The 18814-nt window shown below is 65.4% G+C and overlaps 3 protein-coding genes and 1 non-coding gene across 6 annotated transcripts; 1 reads left to right on the top strand and 3 right to left on the bottom strand.

The window, feature by feature from the left end:
* Positions 1–6: 6 nt before the first annotated feature.
* On the bottom strand, positions 7–4771 carry PNPLA2 (patatin like phospholipase domain containing 2). Its single transcript, XM_059397947.1, has 9 exons — positions 4477–4771; positions 2472–2704; positions 2315–2380; positions 1716–1925; positions 1321–1381; positions 1052–1216; positions 757–889; positions 416–538; positions 7–326 (listed from the first exon to the last, which is right to left on the bottom strand). The coding sequence occupies exons 1-9, from the start codon at positions 4661–4663 to the stop codon at positions 56–58; spliced, it is 1449 nt and encodes a 482-aa protein (XP_059253930.1). The 5' UTR covers positions 4664–4771; the 3' UTR covers positions 7–55.
* A 4141-nt stretch (positions 4772–8912) lies between these two features.
* RPLP2 (ribosomal protein lateral stalk subunit P2) lies at positions 8913–10770 on the bottom strand. The gene is made up of 5 exons (XM_059397960.1): positions 10660–10770; positions 10320–10443; positions 9866–9914; positions 9120–9218; positions 8913–9036 (listed from the first exon to the last, which is right to left on the bottom strand). The coding sequence occupies exons 2-5, from the start codon at positions 10440–10442 to the stop codon at positions 8960–8962; spliced, it is 348 nt and encodes a 115-aa protein (XP_059253943.1). The 5' UTR covers position 10443; positions 10660–10770; the 3' UTR covers positions 8913–8959.
* LOC132009535 (small nucleolar RNA SNORA52) lies at positions 9703–9833 on the bottom strand. Its single transcript, XR_009402000.1, has one exon. It is a non-coding gene; the product is annotated as a small nucleolar RNA SNORA52 (small nucleolar RNA).
* Positions 10771–12695: 1925 nt separating the features above from the next.
* Positions 12696–18592, top strand: PIDD1 (p53-induced death domain protein 1). Of its 3 annotated transcripts, XM_059397934.1 has the most exons (16): positions 12697–12989; positions 13749–14091; positions 14401–14814; positions 15044–15253; positions 15342–15396; positions 15564–15765; positions 15849–15974; positions 16113–16292; positions 16373–16520; positions 16655–16790; positions 16875–17025; positions 17141–17264; positions 17341–17459; positions 17537–17650; positions 17765–17970; positions 18205–18592. In XM_059397934.1, the coding sequence occupies exons 2-16, from the start codon at positions 13788–13790 to the stop codon at positions 18461–18463; spliced, it is 2748 nt and encodes a 915-aa protein (XP_059253917.1). In that variant the 5' UTR covers positions 12697–12989; positions 13749–13787; the 3' UTR covers positions 18464–18592. The 3 variants fall into 3 exon arrangements, with proteins under 3 accessions (XP_059253909.1, XP_059253898.1, XP_059253917.1); XM_059397926.1 differs by having other exon boundaries at positions 12696–12989; positions 15098–15253; positions 16655–17025; XM_059397915.1 differs by having other exon boundaries at positions 12696–12989; positions 16655–17025.
* Positions 18593–18814: the final 222 nt, after the last annotated feature.

Raw genomic sequence — 18814 nt, 5'->3', positions numbered from 1 at the left:
CCCCCCCCCCCCCCCCGCCCTCCGCACCGGGACCCCAGGGGGCTCGGGAAGGCTTTCAGCAAGGGGGCAAGGTGGGTGGGAGCTGTGGGGGCGTGGGGGTGTGGCTGGCGGGGGCACGCATGCGCAGGGCATCCGGCGGGAAGGCCACGTTGGTGCAGAAAAGGCCCAGGAGCAGCTGGCGCTGGCACTCCTCCCACTTTGCCAGCGCGTCCCCCAGCGACAGGCTGTTGCGCATCCAGCTGGGCAGCGCCTCACTGTAGGTGGCGCAGGACAGCGGCACAGAGGGCAGCGACCGGGCGCGGCGCAGCTCCACCTGCTCCGACAGGCTGCAGGGGGAGGGATGGAGGGCAGGAGCAGTGAGCGGAGGCCACTGCGCTTTGGGCCCCAGGTAGACCCAGCAGGGAGCAAGGCTCACCTGGAGGGCAGGTGGCTTCCCAGCTTCCTCTTGGCGCGCATCACCAGGTACTGGCAGAGGCTGCCCGTCTGCTCCTTCATCCACCGGATGTCCTCGGGGACGTCGGGGAGCCACTCCAGCAAGCTGCGCGGTATGGGAGGCATGGCCTCAGGGTCTGCGGCTCAGCCCCGACCCGCATGCCCATTCTTCCCCGCCAGTGCCCCAGCTTCTGGAAACCTTGACATGGCATCTCTGCAGCCTCCCCCAACCAGTGGCCTTTACTCCAGGGCGCCTACCACTCATGGAGGACCCCAGAGTTCGGTCCTCAGTGCTCTCAGCCCCAAACCCCCTAGTCCCCTCACCGGATGGTGAAGGACACGGCACTCTCCAGCGGCAGAGTGTAGGGCACCATCATGGCTGTGGCCAAACGCACAGGCAACATGTTGGAGAAGGTGGTCAGCAGGTCCTTGGGCTCTATGCAGGCCTCCAGCAGGGCTGGGGGTGGGACGCAGGAGGGCAGCTGACCTCGGGCTGGCGAGGCCTGGACCCCTCTGCGCCACAGCTTCCCCCACCCGGAAGCTCCCTGCCCGCCCCACCTCCACACACCTTCATCCCCCAAGCCAAGGGCCCCCAGCCCCCCTCATTGCCTCCACACACCTTCATTGAGCCGTGAAGGCAGATGGTCCAGGATGTGATCCTCCCGGGACGGCTGTCCATGGCCGTCTACTGGGGCCACCTGGGTGTCCTCCACATCCTCGTCCTTGAGAGGAGGGTTGTGTGCAGGGGGCAGCGCCAGCAGGGGGTTGGGTCGGTTCAGGAGGCCTGGGTGGGGCCCCCCAGACAGATGATCAGCCCCACCGGCCAGACAACAGTGCGGAGCCACCACCCCAGCCCACCCACAGCCCCTGCTAGGGGCACCCACGCACCGTTGCGCCTCAGGAACCGCAGGCCATCCCTGTAGCCCTGCTTGCACATCTCTCGCAGCACCTGAGGCAGCAGGGCGGTCAGTTAGAGCAGGCAGCTGCCCTGTCCGGCCCCCTGGAGGCCCTGGCACTCCTCCCCTCTACCAAGCGAACTCAGATCCAGGCCCGACAGGCTGCCCCAGGGGACAGGCCGAACGGCCACAGCTCTCGACCTAAGAAGCCGCGGCTGTGTGGACCTGGCCCCGGCCCCGGGAGACACCATCTGGCACCTCACTCCCAGAAGCTAGGTGAAGAGTGGCCCTGCACACCCGGCCTCCTGGGCACAGGCCTCACTCACCCCAGGCTAGGGCAGACCCCCCCAGGCTAGGGTGGTCTCATGGTGTGTGTCGCAGACTCACCCCTGGCTCCGGTGGGAACAAGGCCTTGGACAGGCGGTACAAATTACGCAGGTTGAACTGGATGCTGGTGTTGGTGACCCGGAGCTCATGGATGTTGGTGGAGCTGTCCTGCGGGCAGATGTCACTCTCCCCCGAAAAGGGGGACACGGTGATGGTGTTCTTGAGCTCATAGAGTGGCAGGTTGTCTGAGATGCCGCCATCGACATAGCGCTGCCACCAGGACACATGGTCACACGGGGCGGGGCCCAAGGCCCAAGCTAGCTAGCCCACTGGGCCACCCGGGGTCCCACCCGGTGGCTACTTCCGTTGTGCCTTTCACCCACTGGGCGCTGGGCATTGGCCACAGGCCTGCCCGGCCGCTGGGCGGATGGCTAGAGCATGGGGGGGGGGTAGAGACAGCCACCGGAAGTATGTCTCCCTGAGCCCTGCCTGCTGTTGGGCAACTCGGGGAAGTGAGGCAACAGGCCGTGGGAGGAGCAAGGGGCTGCGGGAGAGGGGTACGGCTGGCCCCATGGCCTTCCTCTTCCCCACTGCCTCGTCCCACTGCTCACACAGTGGCCAACTCTTGTCACCCAGGAAACGTGCCGAGGGATACTCACTACGCCCTGGAGGGAGGGAGGGATGAGGCCACAGTACACGGGGATGAAGGTGCTGCAGACATTGGCCTGTGCGGCAGGGACAGAGGGACAGAGAGGGGTGGTGAGCAGAGGCCTGGGGTTCATAGAGCACCCCCAATGCAGCCCCAGCAGGGCCCACCTGGATGAGCTCGTCCTTGGAGCTGAACTGGGATATAATGACGTTCTCGCCATCAGAGACACGGGTCAGGGAGATGCCCAGGCGCCCACTGGCACGCTCGTGGCTGTCAGCAGGCAGGGTCTTCACCAGGCAGCCACGGATAGTCTTTACCAGGTTGAAGGAGGGGTGCAGTGGACCCAGGAACCGCTTCCGGGCTTCCTTAGACACCTCGATGATGTTGGCACCTGCCTCGCCTGGGTCAGCAGGGCCAAGGGTCAAGGGTCAGGGGCCACAGGGGCCAGCCCTCCGGGCTTAGCACCCCCATGGGCCATGGCATCTCCATGCACCCTGGAGAATTCCCAGTGTCCAGCACGGGGCCTGGACCACAACCGGGACTTTTGTTAGCTGCCCCTGGAGAGACAGAGGCAGGTCACCACCCAGGGAGGGCTGACAGCTGCAGCCAAGGCCTGCCCTCTGCCCGGTGTTTCCCAACTTCTTGGCCTGATCCATGAGTCACTCACTAGGCCTGGCCTGGCCTAGCCCCCAGCCTGGGAAGGGGGAAAGCAGAGATTCAACCCTGACCAGCCTTAGCCTTCACCCACTTGGCCAGATCCAGATCCAGGCCTGAGGGCATGAGGCTGGAAAGAGTGGCGTCCCACCACCCCTGAGAAAGCCCGGTTGTGACCCACTGCAGCTCCTACCAAGACTCTTTTTGGAAGCCCCTGGTGCTGGCCTCACACCAGGGCATTGCAGGGGCCCAGGAGTGGTCACAGAATTGGTGGGCCTTGGGGAGGAGCTGCAGATTGCACTGTCCTAGTCAGAAGAGGGGCCAGAACCTGCCATGCTGTGGGGACTGCAGCTCCCCAAGGCCACTCATGAGTAACAGCCTTCTCGGGCGTGGGAGGAAGAGGTGCTACGGGAGGCAGGTGTGTCCTGAGGCCAGTGTGGATGTACAACAGAACCCCTGGCCTGAAGGCTTCTGAGGGAGGGAGGGGCAGGGCCATGGAGGGGAACCCCCAGCTCCCAAGGATGGAGAGCTGTGCTCCTTCCACGCCACCTCCCACAGGGCAAAGGTCATGGGAAGGGGGCAGGGGTGAGCCCTGGTCAGGCTCCTGCTGGGCAAGGCATTTGAGAACCTGATGACGCTCTGTCACCTTGGCTGCCCTAATAGGCTGGGGGCTGGGCACTATTCCCAGGACTCCCTGAGTACTCAGTGTGCCGTAAACAGCAGCAGCGAGCGCCTGCGGAAGTGTGTGTGAGCGGAGGAGCCCATCCCAGTGCACACCGACCTCTGCCGTCCCGCCCACCGGGCTGGAGAGCTCAGAAGCACCGCCCACCCCAGGGAGTGGGCAAACACAGCCGTTGACCACACTTGGGGACCCAGGGCCGCAGTGCGTGGTGTGCAAGAAGGCACAGGAGTGAGGAGGGTTTGCCGTGCCGGGCCTGAGCCCTAGGACTTTTCTTCCAGAGCCCCTGGGAGGCGCCAGACCACAGGACCCAAACGCTCTTAAGTGGCCACCGTCATAAGGGCCCCGGGGACATGGCAGCCTGGAACAGCCCAGCCCCAGGACACGGTGACCGCTGGCATCCAGTCCACTGCCGGGCTCCGGGGTGGGGAGGCCCCTCCCCCGGCTCTCACGGTCTCGCCCACGAGTTACTTTCTCTTCCCGGTGAAATACCCCTGCGGCACCTGTCAGCCCCTCCAGCCTTTGCGCCCGGAGCCTCGGTCCCGGAGGCGCGCACGGTCGCACCCCAATCCCTGGACGCTTCCGAGCAAAACAAACCAGGCCCCGCCCCCAGGCCCGCTCCCGGGATCGGATCTTCGGCAGGGGTCCTGGGCACGGGCAGAGACCCCTCCTCACCGCACCGCGGCCGGCCAGCTTCCCCAGCGGAGGGACGGGGGGTGCGGGGAGCCACTCTCCGCTCTCGAAGAGCATCCGCCCGGCCTCGGTGAGCCCCCCCGCCCCGTCCGGCCTCCGCTCGCCCAGGCAGGACCCCCGCCGGCCCCCCGCCCGGCCCCGCTCACCCAGGCAGGCTCCGGTGACCAGCGCCGTGGCCGTGAGCGCCCCGGCCGAGGCGCCGTAGATGTGCGTGGCGTTGGCCACCAGGAAGGGCGCGTGCTCGCGGAGGCAGGAGGCCACGCCGACGTGGTAGACGCCCAGGAAGCCGCAGCCCGCGAACGAGATGTTCCACGTCGCCTCCTTGGGGAACATCGCTGCGGCCCGCCGGGCTCCGGGGCTCGCCGCGCCCCGCGCGCTCCCGCTCGCTCTGGGGGTCCGGGCCGGCCCCGCGACCGCTCCTGCTTTAGGTCCCCGCCGGCCGAGGCGGAGACGCTGCGCCGGGCGGCGGCGGCCGCGGGGCTTTTAGTGGGGGCGGGCGGGGGCGGGGCCGGCACGCGCGGCCCAATCGGGGCGCGCGGGGAACGGCCGCGCCCTCCGGGGGCCCTGGAGCCCCGCCCCCGGCCCCGAGACCCAGTGCCCGGCCTGCGGGGGCAGCGCGAGTGGACACACGGGGGCCTGGGGTTGTGGGGAGGGGCGAGCTCGGGCCTGGGACGCCTGGAGTCTGGGGGCACGAGAGCCTCGTACCAGTCTGGATACTTGCGGGGCGAGGGCCACTGGTGTCCGGGCCGCCGCCGCCCCCTTCCTCTGCAGTCTGCCTACAACAGCTGCTTGGGACACTGAGGACCCCAGGGCCGGGACCCCCTGGACCGACTGACTCATCCACAGACTGACCCATAAATATCTGGGGGCGGATGCAAACCACACACAACTTTCAGAGCTAACACCAGTGCCCCAGAGCCCAACCTGGCTCAAGCCCCCGCCGCCTGCCGCCGCTGCCCCTTCGCAGCTGTGAACTAATCTGGGTTTACTTCATTCGGGGTGTGGGGTCTACTTGGGTAGGACGCCGGCCCCGCCCCGCCTCCGCTCAGTGCCCCAGCAGGTGGAGCACTCCAGTGATGTCACCCTCCCGCCCCTTTTCCGCATTTTTCTCTTTGACTACAGGTAGGGCAGGCATAGGCTGGCTTGCTTCCAGGAGCCGGCCTGAGCCTCACCCCACCTCCCAAACAAGGGGCTGGTCTGTGCTGGGGTGGTGGGATGCCCCTGTCTCCCCAGGCAGGAGCTTGGCTGAAGACCCAGCCGGTGCCAGGGCTGTGGAGGTCTGGGATCGGCCTCCTACTCAGGCCCAGGCTGAGAACCCAGAGTAGGGCTTCCTCCCCGGGACAGGGCCATCTGGGTCATGCTGTCCCTCCCTCAGCCTCTGTCCTGTCGACCACCCGTACTTGGCACCGACAGTGTGCCTGGCAGAGGGACCCACACAGGAGAGAGCAGTTGAGCAAGGTCAATCCAGACAGAGCTCTAACTGGAGGGTGGAGGTGGGGAGACATTGTTTACATAAGCTCAGAATGAAGGCTGAGCAGGGATGGAGTGTGCGGGCAGTTAACCCAGGAGGGACACAGGGCTGCCTCGGCTGTGCCATGCCGAGGTGCTGGGGAGGGGAGCCAGGCCTGGGTACTGGGAGAGAGGAAAGCAGGGGGTATCTAAGTAAATTTGACCTAGACATGAGTGCTCTATAGTTTCGAGAGTACAGATCCGTTGCTGCTCTGGTTGGGTTTATTCCTAGGTATCTTATGGTTTTTGGTGTAATTGTAAATGGGAATGGTTCCTTAGTCTCTCTTTCTTCTGATTGTTAGCGTACAGAAATGCAATTGATGTTTATAGCAGCAATGTCCGCAACAGCCGACCTCTGGAAGAGCCCCAGTGTCCCCCGACAGACCAGTGGATAAAGAGGATGTGGTCTGTATATGCACCACGGACTGTTCTGCAGACATCAGAACATGAAGTCTTGCCATTTACAGCGACGTGGATGGAACTGCAGGGTTATGCGGAGCCAAATAACTCGGTCAGAGAAAGACCATGATCATATGACGTCACTTGTGTGTGGAATTTCAGAAATGAAACAAAGTTGCACAGGGGAAGGAAGGGAAAATAAAACAAGGCGAGATCAGAGAGGAGACGAGCCACAAGACTCTTACCTCTAAGAAACAAACTGAGGGATGTTGGAGGGGAATAGGATGGGGGGGTGGGGTAACTGGGTAATTAAGGACACCTGGTGGAATGAGCACTGGGTGGTATATGCAACTGACGAACCATCACCTCTACCTCTGAAACTAACGATTCGCTATATGTTAATTAACTGAATTTATTTTACTTTTTTTTTTTTTTAAAGATTTAGTTATTTGACAGACAGAGATCACAAGTAGGCAGAGAGGCAGGCAGAGAGAAGGGGAAGCAGGCTCCCCGCCGAGCAGAGAGGCCAATGCGGGGCTCGATCCCAGGACCCTGGGATCATGACCTGAGCCGAAGGCAGAGGCTTTAACCCACTGAGCCACCCAGGCGCCCCCATTTTACTTTTTAAACATATTTTATTTATTTGAGACAGACAACATGAGAGAGAGAGCACCAGTGGTGGGGAGGGCCAGAGGTAGAGGGAGAAACAGACTTCTTGCTGAGCAAAGAGCCAGAGGCAGGGCTCCATCCCAGGACCCGGGGATCGTAACCTGAGCCAAAGGCAGAGGCTTCATGGACTGAGCCCCCCAGTGGCCCTTAATTAATTGGATTGAATTCAAATAAAATAAAATGTTAAAAACAAACCCACAAATAATTGTATCCTCAAAAAAACCTGAAATTTCAAAAACAACTAGAAAGATAAATAAATTCGACCTAGACAAACTTGACCTTCTGTTTTACGTGGGGATCCCATCCCCCAGGTGCTTTGGCTGCATGGAGAGTCCAGAGTATGGCCCACACCAGGATGATCAGGGCCCTACTACTGAGCCCCTGGGGCTGCTGCCAGCAGCCACCGGGGCAGGTGTGGCACGGCAGGGATGAAGGCCAGTCTCCAGGCTGCCCTGGAAGTCCAGGGGCTCACCAGGGTGGCCACCAAGAGGGGAGCTGTGTGGTGCAGGCCCAGCCAGGGACATAAGAAGGTCCTCCCTGACCTGTTCCAAGAAGCCAGGGTCCAGGCCCTTCCTGCTCCTTAGGGACTGGGGCCTGGAAGGGTGGCGCTGCCCCAGTGCAGGGAGACCTCTGCCCCTATTTCCACACCAGGGTTGAGCTGTTTCGGGTACACAGCCCTCCTCCAGGCTCCTGGGAGCGTCTGCTCTGCAGCAGGAACACAACGGCACTTCCAGGAAGCCTGGCTGGGGGCGGGAGGTGGGCCTCCCCTTCTCCCAGCCAGTGTGGACAAGCAGCCCTGGTGTCTGCTGAGTAATCATTCCGGCGGGTGCTCCCCTTCCCTTGCCGCCCTCTGACCACACAGGGCCCTTTCACTTCAAGGTCTGCCCGTGGGCTCAGGGTCCTCTCCTCCGGGAGCCCTCTAGCTGAACCTGGAGCCCTATCCTCTGGCCACCTGTGTCCTTGGGCATCCACACCCCCCACACCCCCCTCGTCAGTGTCTTGCAGCTCGTGTTGCTGAGAACCTGGCAATGACGCTCCCTTCTCCCTCTGGGCCCGTGTCCCACCCTCTGTCCCTCTGGGCCCGTGTCCCACCCACCAGAGGATCTCGGGGCTTCTTTCCCACATCCCACGCACACGCCTGCGCCGCAGGCCCCCTTCCCCAGGTTTTGGCCCCCTACCCAAGGGAGACCCTCCACCCCCCAGCTATCCCTGGTTACACTTGTGCTGTGCTCTCGCCCTGCAGAACAGCTCACCAGCGGCAGGTCCTTTCTCAGAGCTGAGGCACACACCACATGCCGGCCCAAAAGTTCCACTGTGGGAAGCAGGGTCTCCTGAGTGGGCTGGCATTGCTGGGCAGAGGACCCAAGGCCCAGGATGGTGGCTGGATGGGCAGCGGGAGGAACTCTGTCCCCCATTCTGGCCAGAGTTGGGCAGCAGAGGCCCTGGCAGGCCTGCCCTGGAAGGAGTTCATGGCCATGTGGCCCAACATCACTCCCTACAAGCCACTTCCACATCGGCCCCGGCCACCAGATGGCTGGGTTACTCAGAGGACCTATGGGACTGAGCAGCTCAAAGATTAAAGCAGAGCTCGAACACGAACTGGACCCAGCCCTGCAGGAAAACCTCAGGATCCCACGGGCACCACCACCACCCTGCCCTCCTCTCGACTAACTGAAGAATGCTGTCACCAGTCCCGGGGGAACTGCTGGCCTCCACCAGCCAGAGCCACCTTGGGGCAGTGACCACCCAGGGCTGTTATTTTAAGTTTTCTAGGATGTCCCCCTGAAAGCTTCACTCTGGGAAGGCCCTGGCTGTCCTCAGTAGCCAGGACTGTGCCCGAGAAGGCGCATGTCCCCCTCCCAGGTACTCATTCCACACGAGCTTCTCCTCTGCAGGGACTCCACCTCAGCAGGGGAAGCTCTGGTTTCTCCTGCCATGAAAGCCCACCCACCCGCCCTGCACCAAGGCCACACTCTGACAAAACGCTCCCAAGCCACTCCACGGATACACAAAAAGGGTTTTATTTGCCAGCGGATGGGGGTGAACAGGAACCTAATCGAACAAGCCGAACCCCATGTCGTCATCCGACTCCTCCGACTCCTCCTTCTTCTCGTCTTTCTTTTCCTCAGCTGTGGGCAGAAGGGGGGCAGTGAGCAAGGCCCGCAGTGCCAGGCGGAATCCCAGTGGAGACCCCACCCGGTCCTCCACTCACCCGCGGCAGGGGCGGCGCCAGCAGCCGGAGCGGCAGATCCTGGGGCGGCAGAGACGGCAACGGCCCCACCAGCAGGAACACTGGCCAGCTTGCCGATCCCTACGGAAATCAGGGAAGGTAAGAGCAGAGCAGGCGCTCGGCCTGCGGGCTCCTCGCGACAGTCTGTGGAGTGTATGAGGGCCCCTCGCCAAGCGCCGGAGTCACCAGCTCCTCTGTTCTCCCAACACCCCTGGCCCCTTCCCGTTCCCCATGTGGAAACTCGGCTTCCGTGAATGCCCCCCAAACACTGAGCCACAGCACCCCACCACGGTTTCAACCCGGCAGGAACGGCGTCTGTGGGCCCGTCCAGATCCTCCTCCGGGAGCTCAGACAGGGCTGCCCCCGGGGACGCGGTCGTCCCAACGGTACAGCCTCCACACTCTCCCGTCGGCTCAGCCCTGTCTCCAGCACAGGGGGGCAGGGCCCGTGGTCACCCCAGGCAGCAGCCCCTCCCGGAGAGCACACGCCGCCCCCCCCCCCCGCCGCGCCGCCCCCCCACCCAGCCGCGCCGCCCCCCCACCCAGCCGCGCCGCCCCGCCGCCAGGGCTGTGCAGAAGCGCCCCCGGCGCAGGCCCAGGGAAGCGGGCCGCCTCTTGGCGGCGCTTCTGGGGTACTCTGGTCCACAAGCGAAACCCGGCCGGCCACGGGCGGGCCCGCGGGCATGAGGATGGACCCTGACAACGAAAGCCGGCCGCAGGCGCTCTCACCCTGGGCGATGACGTCTTCCAGGTTCTTCCCGTTCAGCTCACTGATGACCTACAATGACCACAACCGGCCGTTACCGGAGACTCCCTTCCACGCCGCCTGCCTTCACGGCGCCTTCTCCGGCCGGGGCGGGGCTGGCCGCAGGGGCGCGCCGGGCGAAGACGCCCCGAAGCCTGCCGGCCCGCCGGTCCGGCGCGGAGGTTCCCCCCGCACGTGGCTTCTCCGAAGACGCGCTGCAAGGGGGAGCCGGGCACGCCCGCGACTCCCCGCGACGGGACAGCGGAGCAGCTGGACTTCACCCCCCTCGCGGAGGGAGTCCGTAAGGCCGGCGCCCTAGCTCGCCCCGAAGCAGGCCGGACCCCGCCTCGGGACCCCGCGCGCACGCGGCCACCCCCGGCTGCGCTTCCCCCGGGGCAGGCCCGCGGCGGGGACGCCGGAGCCGAGCGGCGCGGCTACCTTGTTGAGCCGGTCGTCATCCGCCTCGATGCCCACGCTGTCCAGGATCTTCTTGATGTCCTTGGCGCTGGGGGAGGCGTTGCCCCCGAGGGCGGCCAGCAGGTAGGAGGCGACGTAGCGCATCCTGACGCGGAAGGAGAGCACAGGCGGCCTTACCCGGAGGCCTCCCGCCCCGGCCCCGGCCCCGGCCCCGGCCGCGACCCCGGCCGCGACCCCGGCCGCGCGCGCTCCGGCCGCCGCCTCCCGCCAAGCCCCGGCCGGCGCCCCGCCCCCGCCTGCCTCCCGCGGCCCCCCACAGCCCCCCAGGCCGGCCCGTGCCCCGGCCCAGCCGCCCACTGACTCGGCGGGGAGAGGCCTCACGCGTGCGACCTCGGCGGCGTCAGGGACGGAAAGGAAGGCGCCGGCGTGGGGGGCGGGGGTAATCCAGTACCCAGAAGCCCCCGGGACACGCGCGCCGCGCCGAGCGGGCGCCTCCGAGTGACGTCACGCGGCGCCCCGGCCGCGGGGACTGGAGCCTTCGCGCCGCGCTGTCTGGCCGCCTCCGCCCGCGAACTCCAAGCCCCAGGATGCACTGCTGCCGGAAGTGCGGGCGCGCCGCCTGTGCGGGTGCACGTGGCCGGCCCTCCCGGCTGGCCGCCGGCGGGGTCCGCGGGGACCGGGCCGTGCGCAGCCGGGAGGTGCGGAGCGGCGCGGCCTGGGCCCGACGGCTGCTCCCCTGCGGGGTCGCGCGGGCTCCGAACTGACCTCCGCGCGGCCGACGCCAGCGGGTGCCACACATTCTTGCTCGGTGCCCGGGAGCCCGCGGCAGGCTTCCGCGCGGGGGGCGAGCAGGCCCGGCCCTGCTACCTCGCAGCACGGGTTCCAGAGCGAGGACACCCGAAAGTGGACAACCGAGGCCGACCCGGGCCGACCGACCCCCGGAGGGAAGATGTGCGGCGAGCACCCGGCAGAAGGGTGGGGCCCCGCGGCGGCTGCCGATGGCGGCCCGAGGGGGGCTGTCACTAGCTGGGAAGCTGCGGGGGTCGCGCACCGAGCACTGGGGTGCTCGTGCAGGCCGCCCCCTTCCTGGGGGTGTCGCCGTCATCGCCCCCATTTTGTAGTGGACGCGGCGCGGAGAGCTTCTGCTCAAGGTCTCACACTTGGGGCAGAGTGGAAACCCTCCCGGCAGGGGTGGGGTGCTGCTGCCGTGCGCAGGGAGGGGTCGTGTGCTCGGGGTGCTGTCCTGCCGCAGGCTGAGCGCCCTGCGTGCAGGTCAGCCCACCGGGGGCTTCCCCCGAGCAGCCGTCACCAGCCTCCACCTGCAGACCGCTTTCCCTCGTCCCCAGGTGCGCCCTGAAGAACTCCCTCTTCCCTCCTGCAGCCCCCGGCACCCACCAGTTTAATTTTCGTCTCAAGGCAGGTTGACTCCTCTGGTGGCCTCGGGTGGAAGCGTGCAGTATTTATCCCTCGGGATCTGACTTAATTCAGCGCAGGGTGCCCAAGGTTCCTTCACCCGCCAGCGTGTATCCGAATTTCCTTCCCTTTTAAAGCTGAGTAATATTCTTGTGATTGTTTTTCTTAAATCTTCTGGCAAACACGGGGCGCCTGGGTGGCTCAGTGGGTTAAGCCTCTGCTTTTGGCCGGGGTCATGATCCCCGGGTCCTGAGATGGAGTCCTGCATCAGACTCCTTGCTGGGCGGGGAGACTTCTGCCTCTGCCTCTGCCTGCTGCTCCCCCTGGTTGTGCTGTCTCTCTCTATCTCTCTGATGGATAAATAAATAAAATCTGTTTTTAAAAAAAAGTCTTCTTGCAGCAACTTAGAAACTGAATGTGTGACAGGAGCTGGGGAAAACGGAGGACTGGCAGAACTGCCCATCCTGGTGGGAGGGCCGGTGGCCGCGGGGGAGCTGGAGGAGAAGAGGGTGCCCGTGATTAATCTGGGGCAGAGTGCCTGAGCGCAGGTGGGATAGGCTCCCTTGAGAGACCTAGTTTGAGGTCCTTGGTCTTGGCCCTTTCCAGTTATGTGATCTCCGGCAAATTCTGACCTGTCAGAGCCTCCTCCTCCTTCCCTGTGAGACGCAAAGACGGAAGGAGTCAACGTGTGGTGAAGCCCACTGCGGGGCACTTGGGCCAAAGTGATTGTCAGGAAAGCAGGATCACAGGAGTTGGGACCAGGGCTCCCAACAAGGCCCAGGAAGGCTTCCTGGAGGAGGCCCTTGAGGCCGGCTGGGCAGGGGCACAGTTCGTGCCGCTCAGCCCCTAAAGCCATCCTCCGTCCGGAGATTGCACCAGCTCCCTTTAACCTGCGCCCTGGGCCGCAACGCTCAGCTCCGGAGAAGGGCGGGCCCGAGGGCCGGGAATCTCTGAAAGGGCGGGTTTGGCGCGCGCGGCGCGGGCCTTCCCAGCGGGAGAGGGAGGCCGGACCCAGACAGACCAACAGGAAGCGGAGCGCGGCCGGGCTGGCGGGTGGCGGTTGGGGTCCGCGGCCGCGTCTCCAGGGCTGCGGGCAGGCCGAGGGTAGGCGGGCGGGGACGGACTCTGAGCCCTTTCGCCTACGGTCCCAGCCCGGAACAAGGGGCGTCCTGACCGGGCGGGACCCCGAGTCCCGGTCCTCTGCGGAACGCGCCGACGGACACCCCCCCACCCCCGAGCTGGGCGCGCACCCGGGACGGCGCCCAGGGTCGAGCACAGGTACGCGCAGGGCGGAGCGGGCGGTGGGGACGGCCGGCTTGCGGGGTGCTCTCCCGGCCAGGACCGGCTCCCAAGCCGTCGGAGCCTGGAATGTGCTGACCACTGCCCTCATCAGCAGACCTAGGTGCGAACAGGAAGCGTGAGAGAACCCTCCTCCAGCGGTCAGGAAGTGGGGGTCCCATCGCGAGGACTCCAAACGCGGGGTGCCTCACACTCCAGCCCCCCCCCCCCCCATTCCCTTATCTGACACAGACGGACACAATCACCCCTTTCCTTGTCCGGGCCACTGCCCCCACGTGGTCGATAAGAGTCCTTCACCTCTGGTCAAAGCTGGTGGGTGTGAAGGATGGTGGTGGGGCTGGACCCCAAAGCTTATGCCCAGAGGAAGCAGGGAGGGGCTGCACAGCCAGAATGGCCTCACCGCTCTGGGAGTCTCTTGTTCACATTTTCACAAGTAGGATGTGAAGCTTCATCTCTCCCCCTCCCTCCAATCAGGTTCTCCAGGCTCCTCTGCACACGGTCTTCCTGCCGGCCCCCTCCCGGTCCTGGCCTTCTCCTTCCCCAGCCCTGTTGCAACTCTCATCTGTCCAGCTGAGGCTCTGGGCTCTGTGGACCCGTTGGCCCAGCTCAAGACTCCCCCCACCCCAGCCAGAATCCCCACACGCCTGAGTAGGAGGAGGGCCTGTCCCCACTGCCTCCCCCTCCTCCCCCTGACTCCTCAGCCCCCCCAGGCTGTGCCTGAGCAGGCCTGTCTGGCAGGCTGGGACATGTCTGGCCCCCGAGGACAGCCTGTGGGCTATGGCTGCAGAGGCGGAGCGGCTGGAGCCCGAGGCAGCTGCTCCAGAAGATGCTGTGGGAGAGGTTGCGGATGTTGTGGATGGCGAGCCTGGGGACCCCCATCTCCTGCTTGGGAACCGGTTGAACCTGCACCTGTACCCCCGGGGCTGCCACCGGCTGTCACAGCTGTGTGCCCAGCGGGCCCCGCGGCTGCTGGAAGTGGAGTTCTTGCAACTGAGTGGCCACGAGGACCCTCGGCTGCTGGAGGCCACCCTGGCCCAGGTGCCGGCCAACCTGCAGCACCTTCGCTCCCTGGTCCTCAGAGGTGAGCCCCACCGGGTCCTAGCCCTCTCCCAAACCTGCCCCCCCACAACAAGGTGAACCTGGCTGAGCCCTGGCTCCTGGAGGCTGCAGCTGCCCAGTGGGGTCTCCCAGCAGACCCCAGTTTGGGTACGCTTCCTGGGGCAGGTCATGGGCGATAGCTGTCTGCTGAAATGAGCCTGCGGGGTCTGTGCCTGTGTCCCTGCCTCTGCTGGTGTCTGCATCTGTCCCTCTCCGACTGGGGTTGGGGTCAAGATCTGGGCTTCCCTGCAGTCTGACTCAGAGGGCCACTTCTGCATTCCCCCCTCTCTAGGTGGACAACAGCAGGACGTGCTGGGGGCTTGCTCCCGGGGCTTCCTCACCACACTGCCCGCCGGCCTGAGTGGCTTGGCCCGCTTGGCCCACCTAGATCTGAGCTTCAATAGCCTGGAGACCCTGCCGGCCTGTGTCCCGCACATGCGTGGCCTGAGCACCCTCCTGCTGTCTTACAATCGCCTCTCAGAGCTCCCGGATTCCCTTGGAGCTCTTCCTTCCCTCTCCTTCCTCTCTGTGAGCCACAACTGCCTGCGAGCGCTGCCCCCAGCGCTGGGATCCCTGTCCGCCCTGCAGCGCCTTGATCTCTCAGAGAACCTTCTAGACATCCTGCCCCCAGAGATTGGAGACCTGAGCAGCCTCACCGAGCTCAATCTGGCTTCCAACCGGCTGCAAGGCCTGCCAATCTCCCTTGGTAAGTCGGAGTCCTGCTCCTCCCGGCTCCCTGGGCCTGACGGGGAGCGCCCTTCTGCCGCTCCCTGGTTTCCCCTCTTGTCCTCCATGGGGGCCCCTGCGCACACCGGCTTGGCCCACTCTGGAGCCTTCAGTCCTCTTTGGTGGCCTTGTTTGCCGTCCCTCCCTGGCCAGGGCGGGGGGTGGCCCCGAGGGTCCTCCGCCCGCCCTCAGCTGCCCCCTGCCCCCAGTGGGGCTGCGGTCCTTGCGGTTCCTTATTTTGCACAGCAATCTCCTGACCTCAGTGCCCTCTGGCCTGGCCCACCTCCCGCTGCTTGCCCGGCTGGATCTGAGGGACAACCAGCTTCGGGACGTGCCTCCCGAGCTACTGGACGCCCCCTTTGCGCGCCTTCAGGGGAACCCCCTGGGCAAGGCTCTACCTGCCTCCCACAGTGCCCCAGGTAGGCCTGTTGCTGGGAAGGGTCAGCCCACAGACAGGCCAGGGCGCAGATACCAGAGATCTCCTAACAGCTTGCCTGTCCTGCCCAGAGACGCCTGTGACCTGCGAAATGCCCAGACTGTTCCTGAACTCAGACTTGGACAGGTGCGTGCGGGGAGGAGGAGGGGGCAGGAGACGCACGTCTCTGCCTTGTTGCCTTGTCCATGATGAGCACTGTGCTTGTGCCCCCTGGTCTTCTGGAGTTTCCCCGGGCTGCCTGATCCAGCCACAGCCCTTCTATTGTCTGACCTGATGCCCACCCTGTCATGCAGCTTCCTGGTGACTCCCCAAGGCTGCTTGGTGACCCTGGCCTGTGGGGTCCGCCTGAGGTTTCCTGCTGGGGCCACCGCTGACCCTGTCAACATCCACTATCGACTCCGGCTGCCGGAGCCACGCCTTGTCCCCTTGGGTCCCCATGACGCCCTGCTCAGCGCTGTCCTGGAGCTGCGGCCCCACGGGGTGGCCTTCCAGCAGGCACGGCCAGGGCATTCGGGGAGGGGGCAGAGCAGGTGGGCCCGGGCATGGGTCCCCGTGCTCACACCAGCCTGGCCTGGCAGGAGGTGGACCTGTGGCTGCTCTTTGTGCCCCCCCGGGCCCGGCGCTGCCGTGAGGTGGTGGTCAGGACCCTGAGTGACGACAGCTGGAGCGACTTGGAGACGCACCTGGAGGAAGAGGCACCCAAGGTGGAGCCCCCCAGGCCTACCTGGGAAGGAGCACTCAGCCCCCCGGGAGCGCCTCCCCCATCTGCCCACCTGGTGGCTCTGCCCTGACCCTGACTCCCCTCTGACCCTGTTCCCTCTGACCCTACCCTCCATGCCCAGCGGCTCTGGGCTCACTGCCAGGTGCCCCACTTCTCGTGGTTCCTCGTGGTTTCACGTCCTGTATCCAACACCTGCCTTGTGCCACCGGAGGGGACATTGCTGTGCTCCTCTGGACATCCTGGGGTCAAAGTCACATTCCCTCCTGGTGCCACCGATGAGCCTCGTCGCGTCCGCATGCAGGTGTGGCAGGGCAGCCACTGGGGGTGGTGGGTGGTGCCTCAGCACCAAGGTGAGTGTCCCGGGCGCCCGGCTTGCCCCAGGTGGTGCACATGGCCAGCAGAGAGCTTCGAGCCCTCCTTGAGGAGCCCGGGGCGGCGGCCAGCCCCCTGCTGTGCCTCTCCCAGCGTGGCACCGCCAGCTTCCTCCAGCCTGTCACCGTGCAGCTGCCTCTGCCCCCTGGTGTCACAGGTGAGAGGTGGCCAGGGTGTGTGTGTGTGGGGGGGGTGCCTAGCTGCATGCAAAGCCACGGGGTGGCTTTCCCTGCTCTCGGCAGGGGAGTCCCTGCCCTGGATGGCCCAGCCTGTGGCCCCCTTGATCCCCAGGCCTGAGTCTGGATCGCACTTGTCTTCACCTGCTGTACTGGGCACCCCCTGCTGCGGCCTGGGATGACATCACAGCCCAGGCGGCGCTGGAGATCACCCACCTGTATGCTCGCTTCCGGGTCACACACTTCTCTTGGTCAGTGCCCCCGGCCCCAGCTTCCTCGGCCCCCACCCTGCAGCGCACCCGAGTGCCGCCCACGCTCATCCCGGGCCCTCGCAGGTACTGGCTCTGGCACACCACCAAGAGCTGTGTGCAGGGCCTGGCTCGGAAGGCCTGGGAGCGCCTGCGGCTGCACCAGGTCAACCTCATCGCCCTGCAGCGGCGCCGGGACCCCGAGCAGGTCCTGCTCCAGTGTCTGCCCCGCCGCAAGGTAGGCGCGGCACCCAGGGGTCTGGAAGGGCCGAGTCGGGCAGGCAGGGGGCTGCATGGAGGTGCAGGGCACCGAGCTCCTTCCAGCGGGTGCTCCACCCCCGCCCGCCCCCCAGGTGGATGCCACCCTGCAGCGGCTGCTGGACCGGTACCGAGGCCCTGAGCCCTCTGACACGGTGGAGATGTTCGAGGGCGAAAAATTCTTTGCTGCCTTCGAGAAGGGTATTGACGTGGATGCTGGTATGCTCCCCCCGCCCAGAGGGGATGACGGGGTCCTTTCTCCAGGCTCCCTACTGAGCCAATCCCGCCCCCCCAGATCGCCCAGACTGTGTGGAGGGCAGGATCTGCTTCGTGTTTTACTCACACTTGAAGAACCTGAAGGAGGTGTATGTGACCACTGCCCTGGATCGGCGGGCTCAGGCTGTGAGGGGCCAGGTGGGTCAGCGGCCCAGGATGCCCCTAGCTGCCTGGGCAGAGGCCAGAACGCTGAACCCACCTCACCCCAATGCCAGGTGTCCTTCTACCGGGGAGCAGTGTCCGAGGAGGTGCCTGAGGAGGCAGCGGCTGCCCGGCAGAGGAAGGGCGCAGACCCCCTGTGGATGGCCACTCTGCCCATCAAGCTGCCGGTGTGGCCTGGGGTGGGGGGGCAGCGTGGGTGAGGGAGGGCAGGGCCGGCACGGCAGCCCGGGGCTGGTCAGGGGGCAGAGGGCAGAACTCACTGCACCCCTTCCTCCTCACAGAGACTGCGGGGGTCCCAGGGGCCAGAGCAGGGCCGGGGGGCTAGCCTCTCCCTGGCTCCTCTGAACCTGGGTGATGCTGAGACTGGCTTCCTGACCCAGAGCAACCTGCTGAACGTGGCTGGGCGCCTGGGCACTGACTGGCCGGCCGTGGCCCTGCACCTGGGCATGCCCTACCGCGAGCTGCAGCGCATCCGGCACGAGTTCCGGTGAGTCCCTTTAGGTATCCTGATGCCGGCTCCGGACCGGCCTCAGGCCTGGGTCCAGGCCTACGTGAGGCTGGTGAAGTTCTGTCCAGGGTGCGAGGAAACGGGGCGAACAGGCAGGAAAGGGAGGGTCCGGCCACAGCCCACCCAGGGAGCAGGCAGTGCCCCGAGGATGGTGAGGAGAGCCTTGGGGTGAAGGCTGGGCCTCTCCCGCACTGTTCTCCCTCTCCCTGCCAGGGACGACCTGGATGGCCAGATCCGTTGTATGCTCTTCTCCTGGGCTGAGCGCCAGGCAGGGCAGCCCGGGGCCGTGGGTCTCCTAGTGCGGGCCTTGGAGCAGAGTGACCGGCTGGATATAGCTGAAGAGGTGAGGGCTATCTTGGAGCTCGGCCGCCAAAAGTACAAGGACAGCATCCAGCGTGCAAGCCTTGCCCCCAGGGACCTTGCCCCACCCAAGCGTTCGTCGTCACAGGCCCCAGAGTCTGCCCAGGCCTAGACCCCCCTGACTTGGGGCTGGCCCCTGATGTACCCTGGCCAACGGTCAGATGCCCCATTTTCCCACCTGCCCCGTGTATGGGGACAGTGACCTCCCTGTGTGTAACAAATGTGTACTGTTGTGGTGGCTTCTCAGAGTTCAATTTGTCGGGTGGAGGAATGGGTGAAGGCAGGGGGTGGCCGGAGATCGGAGGCCTGGACCCTGCTGGGACTTTGTGTAAAGGCTTCACCACACACCCCCTCTCGCGCCCCCCTCCCCCCGTTGCTCCTGCCTCCTGCCCTGTGCCCAGGAGGGGGAGGAGCTCCAGCTACAAAGTAACATTGGTGTAGCAGCCATGGATACAAAATCACC

The sequence above is a fragment of the Mustela nigripes genome, chromosome 1 (genome assembly GCF_022355385.1).
Source record: "Mustela nigripes isolate SB6536 chromosome 1, MUSNIG.SB6536, whole genome shotgun sequence".
NCBI lineage: Eukaryota > Metazoa > Chordata > Mammalia > Carnivora > Mustelidae > Mustela > Mustela nigripes.
The sequence above is the reverse complement of the archived record's forward strand: the minus strand, read 5'-3'. Positions and strand labels throughout refer to the sequence as shown.